Source organism: Lathyrus oleraceus, chromosome 3 (genome assembly GCF_024323335.1).
Source record: "Lathyrus oleraceus cultivar Zhongwan6 chromosome 3, CAAS_Psat_ZW6_1.0, whole genome shotgun sequence".
Classification (NCBI taxonomy): domain Eukaryota; kingdom Viridiplantae; phylum Streptophyta; class Magnoliopsida; order Fabales; family Fabaceae; genus Lathyrus; species Lathyrus oleraceus.
The window spans coordinates 515,817,116-515,822,767 of NC_066581.1; the positions used below are offsets into that span (position 1 = coordinate 515,817,116).

Below are 5,652 nucleotides of genomic sequence, written 5' to 3' on the forward strand. Positions count from 1 at the left end.
TCTGATATAGTCATCAACTATGACTAATCCATATTTCTTCCCATTTATTGATGCAGTATCAACTAGACAGAATAAATCAATGTGAAGTAGTTCCAAAGGCAATGATGACTCTGACGTCACCAGACAAATTGAAGGAACTGAAAAGTTTTACCAACATTAAGACACTTGACACATTGTCAGAGTTATTAAGGCGTCGAAGTAAAGTCTCAAAAAATATCTTTTTCTCACACGTGTCGAAAATGACATTTTGGGGGGGGGGGGGGGGGGGGCAATTTGTTAGATCATATTTTCGACGCCCATCAAGAATTACCAAAACTGGAAAGCAAATATGCACAACTGGTTTCGACCAAGAAGTAGTATTCGACCAGCTGGAAGTGGGTCGACTTGGCTAGGTGGATAAAGATCAAGTTTACAGTTGAGACTTCAGAGCGGTTCTTTAGAGAAACGGTTGAAAATGGTTTTCGATCAAAGATTAAAAATTTAAATAAAGGAGGGAATTTCGCCTTCATCAGAAACCGTGAGAGCACACGTGGAGCATGGTGAATGAATGCGCGCATGCAAGGCGCCATGTGTCTCGACGTGATTGAAGAACCATCAAAGCGGTTATCTCGATCTAGTATAAATATAGGGTCTTAATGTTAGAAAAATGTGTGTCAAATTGTGTACAAAACCTGTAAATTTACTAAGTATTCGTGTGAAGAAGAATTGTAAAGCACAGAATGTACGTTGTCTACACCATTGTTAGTTATTTCAAAGCAATATAAATTTGTCTTTACTTTTTCCAGAAATATACTTCCTCACTTCTTCTTTTCAAACACCTTCCTTTTACTTTGTCATTTGCAGTTTTAAGATTCCTTCGTTCTTTCCCTACATTCAACACTTACTTTACAGTCTTAAGATTCCTGTACTTGCGACATTTACTTTGTCATTTCTAAATCCTTTATGATTTCTGTCGTTTACTTCACTCTTTTCTATTAGTTTTCAAACACTGATTTAAGATTTCTTTCATTCAACTCATTCTTTGTTTTTAATGTTCTTTTAAACTCTGATTTGACGCTTAGTCTAGAGTATTCGTTACTACTACATTTCTAAAACACTTAACACATGTCCTAGGATCAATCTGATCGACCCTGCGAGTAACCAAATTTAGAAATTTGAAGGATCAGCGGTTGTTTACCGATTTTCTAGGTAAACAACAGTGTATTTGGAATTTTTAGGCGTGTATCCAAAACTATAAAATAGACCTTTCATGACCCCAATTTTACAAGAATCTTCCTATTAACCGTTGTAATAGTTTTTATTTTGGCGGTTTTTTTTGTATTTACTAAAGGACATTTCACAACGGTGATAGGTATGAACCGCAGTGAAAGGTAGTTGGAGTGAAATGGTTTGAATCCCAGTACCAACAATTTTCCATTTAGCGTGACATAATGGGGCTTGACCTTTTATATCATCATAATTGTTATAATCAACCATGGTGTAAGTTGCAATCATTTCATCATGGTTCGTGTTTTCAACCGTGGTGAAATATGTTACTTATTTATATATAAGCGAAAATATCTCTCTTCAGTACATTACATCTGTCTCTCTCAAAACAAAACCCTAACAACTCTTTCACTCGTCTCTCTCAAAACAAAACTATAACATTTCTCTCACTCGTCTCTCTCATAGGGAAACCCCAAACTTATCCAACCAACTCCTCTTCTTCGAAGTATTCCTTTGTTTGATCAAATCTTAAAAAATGACTACTGTACAAGTTCGTCTTTATTATAGTTTATGTTACAAAATATGTTTATCTATTATTGTTTATGTTTTAATAGCTTGTTTCATAATGTTTAAACTTTCTGTTTGTTTTGACTTGTAGGTAGGGATGCTTGTTTCAATAACAAGGACGAAGCTAAAGTGAGCGTTGCAAACTTGTGTGAAAGATCTAAAATGACATCCATTCAAAATAGACACGCGTCTGCAGCTCTAACTTCAGCTTCATCCTTATTTCATTATGGATGCCATTATGGAACATGTAAGTTTCTGAAACATTCAAAGATGAAGCTGAAGTTAGATCTGCAAACGTGTGTCTATTTTGAATGAATGTCATTCTGGATCTTTCACACAAGTTTTCAACACTCACTTTAGCTTCGTCCTCGTTATTCTAACTGTTAAAGAGCAAAATGCGGATAAGGAGTTGAAAAACTCTTGTCAAGCATTGAACGTGAACTTATTCTTTTAATATAACTTAATTTGTCATATTATAATATTCTAGATCAGATTGAAAGGTTATATGTTTAGTGAGCATTGGCGAAATAAGCATTTTACATAATTTACCATAAACTCAGTTGTATATATCACAACAATTATTTATACCAACCGTTGTTAAATGTTTTGCTTTGAAGAATATCACAACAATTGCTTAAATTAACCATTGTGGTAGGTAGCGTGCTACATAACTTATAATCACAGTCGTGTGACCGTGGTGAAAAATATCGTACATACAATCACATATTACCTCACAACGATTGGTTTAGTGTGGTGATATCTCTTTTCACCGTTGTGATATGTATTTTCTGTAGTAATGATCTTATGAATTCTTTAATGAGAGATCTTTTAAGATTCATGTCTTTAACATCCAAATTTATCAATAATATACCAATACACAATGATCACGAAAAAGACTAACTCTTGTATTTCAATTCTAAATTAATTATATATTTTTAAAATTATAAATTAATTCCTATAACAACAATTAAAGTATAGGAAAATAAACTCTCTTTCACAAATTATAAGTTTTTTTTAATTAATTTCACACAAACAAAAAATATAAAAATTGTCACTAAAAAATAAATTAAAAATGATTTTACAATATTATTTTATTTGTAGGTTTTAGTAGTTATGTTCCAAGTTGCATCATATACATCAATAAAATATATCCTTAATCAAAAGAAGTTAAATTCTTATAATATAAACCCTACGATGAGATCTCATGGGCTCACATCACCGATTGATTAAAAACCGACACACGTGTCAGAAAATTGTTGTCTAAAAAAACGACAACTCTTTACATATGGGTGCACCCAATAAATGTTTCATCAAACCTCATTCACATTCTTTATTCTATAAATACCCAACATTCATTTCCCCCAAATCCCACCATCTCCTCCATTAATATCTTTCTCTTCTCTTCAAACATTTTTGCCAAATCTAGAGGTGCTACAATGGCCATTACCAAGTTCTTTGCTTCTCTCATCTTAGCTCTCATTGCCATTTCCATGATCCAAACATTGGTTAGTATTATACTTTTAATGCTTAAGATCTAAATGTTTCAAACATTGTCACTCATTTTCATAGTGCTTACATTTGAATGTTTGGTTTGATTTTTTTCAGGTCATGGCTGGTAATGACCAAGGAGGCCATCTCTATGATAACAAGGTAAATTAATTTTTTTTGAGGATAGGGGTAAAATGGTCAAAATTTTGGTTTTGTCATTTTTCTTTTTGAGGGTGTGAATTAATGTAGAAAATTTGTGTTTAATTTTGTTTTTTCAGAGCAAATATGGACCTGGGAGTCTTAAGAGCTACCGTAAGTAAAATTATTTATGCATTTTTTTTCCTTTTTGATATTTATAGTCAATTTAATTAGTATGGATCATATGTAAAATTCTATTTATTTAACTTTAACAAAATATTAAAAAAAATATATTTTGAATGTTGAATTTAAAAATATTTTTTAACAAAAATATTGTTCTCAATCAGTTAGTTATACATTGACCGTAGTCAAAACTGTTTCCGTAAAAGCTGTTGTGGTGGACGAAATAATTAGTTTTTAAATAATATTTTAATATTATGTTTTTTTTGTAAATGTGAAATGACCAGAATGCCCTTCACAATGTTCGAGGAGATGTGGACAGACACAATACCACAAGCCATGCATGTTTTTCTGTCAGAAGTGTTGCAAGAAATGCTTGTGTGTACCACCAGGGTATTATGGTAATAAAGCAGTGTGCCCTTGCTACAACAACTGGAAGACCCAACAAGGAGGACCAAAATGCCCTTAAAATAAAAGCTTCATCAATGAATCAACTATATAAAGTTTTTATTAATTTATCTATATGGTCCTTTATTATATTATAATTTATTATTATATGCTAACTAGATGGTAACACTTTTTGGGTTTATTAAAAAATGTGTTGATGTACTTTGAGATAGCCTTTTGAGTTTATGGGTTCCATGTGCTATTATTATTATCATCACTCCTTTTAGGCTTTTGTTTTGCCTTTATTGAGAGTGGCCTATTAATGTAATTGTTACCATCTATATGAAATGTAATCTTGATTTGGAAGATCAATTATTGTTACATGTTTCTTTTTCAACTAGTTTAGTTACAAAAATTCACCCTATAAAGTGTTGCAGATTTAAATATGTATTTTTATATTTGATATTTATATAATTAGATTTAGAAAAAAAATTGGTAGAAAAAAATATTATTAATATGTAAGTAATATAATAATAGTAATATAATAATAATAATAAAATTAAGGTGATAAGGTAATTTAAATTGTATATAGTAGTTAAATTAAATATGTTTAATTTAGTTAGGGTTCAATTAGTGATAGTAAAACAAGTTTATGAGATTTATAAATAAACAACTTTCTTAATAAAAAAGATAAATAATAGTTGAAGAATAGAAAAAATATATTATTTTATATATGAAAAAAAGGAAAATATCTAGATGTTTCAGATGTATTAAATTTGTCTATATTTTTTTTATAGTTATTATATGATTTTCTTCTTAATTTTCAAACTACCGAATATTATATTTTAATGTACTCACATAATCATATATAATTTGTTTTTAATATTATTTACATAAATAAAATATTAATTAATTAAATAAAATATAACAATATTAATTAATTAATTAAATAAAATATAACAAAAATTAGTACATGCTAGTAGGGGATATATGATGTGTTTATTTTTGGTTGATCTATTTTTAGGGAAGTGTTAAGTTATTTATTTACCTACCACTTTCATAAAAAAATCATTTCACATTAAAAAGACATTTTGTAAAAAGGAAAGAGAAATAAAGTGAAGATAAACATAAAAGGTAAGTAGTGACGAAAGCCATGTTATTTATATTAATGATTGATTGAAAGAACACAATGACACAAAATAATGGTAGAACATGGCTTGTCGATCAATCTATCTAGCTTTTCCTCATTAAAAGTATCTATATTTATCAATTACTTGAAAAATTGCACTTAGTTGTTTGTCATTTTTTTAATGCTATAGCGGGTACTTATCGTAAATGTATAATTGAAATGATAAGTCATAAATCTTGTAGTCTAAAACTCACATTTTACAAACAATCAGACATATTGAAACTTCTTCAAAAAGAAGTCACATGCAACAATCCTTGATGGAACGGAAGAAGGTTAACTAAATTTTAAAAAGCCTTAAAATCTTGAGCGATCATTAGTTGTAAAAGTCTCTCTCTCTCTCTCTCTCTCTCTCTCTCTCTCTCTCTCTCTCTCTCTCTCTCTCTCTCTTCTCCTCTCTCTCTCTCTCTCTCTCTCTCTCTCTCTCTCTCTCTCTCTCTCTCTCTCTCTCTCTCTCTCTCTTCTCTCTCTCTCTCTCTCTCTCTCTCTCTCTCTCTCTC

The 5,652-nt window shown here is 30.4% G+C and overlaps 1 protein-coding gene across 1 annotated transcript; it reads left to right on the forward strand.

Annotated features, from left to right (window-relative positions):
- The first annotated feature begins 3,073 nt into the window (after window positions 1-3,073).
- On the forward strand, window positions 3,074-4,347 carry LOC127128551 (gibberellin-regulated protein 4). The gene is made up of 4 exons (XM_051057896.1): window positions 3,074-3,278; window positions 3,379-3,423; window positions 3,540-3,573; window positions 3,867-4,347. The coding sequence occupies exons 1-4, from the start codon at window positions 3,210-3,212 to the stop codon at window positions 4,046-4,048; spliced, it is 330 nt and encodes a 109-aa protein (XP_050913853.1). The 5' UTR covers window positions 3,074-3,209; the 3' UTR covers window positions 4,049-4,347.
- Window positions 4,348-5,652: the final 1,305 nt, after the last annotated feature.

Coding starts and splice junctions, on each gene's coding strand:
- LOC127128551 (XM_051057896.1), top strand. CDS start 3,210: ATGGCCATTACCAAGTTCTTTGCTTCTCTCATCTTAGCTCTCATTGCC. Junction 3,424..3,539: donor GCCATCTCTATGATAACAAG/GTAAATTAATTT, acceptor TTGTTTTTTCAG/AGCAAATATGGACCTGGGAG. Junction 3,574..3,866: donor TGGGAGTCTTAAGAGCTACC/GTAAGTAAAATT, acceptor TGAAATGACCAG/AATGCCCTTCACAATGTTCG.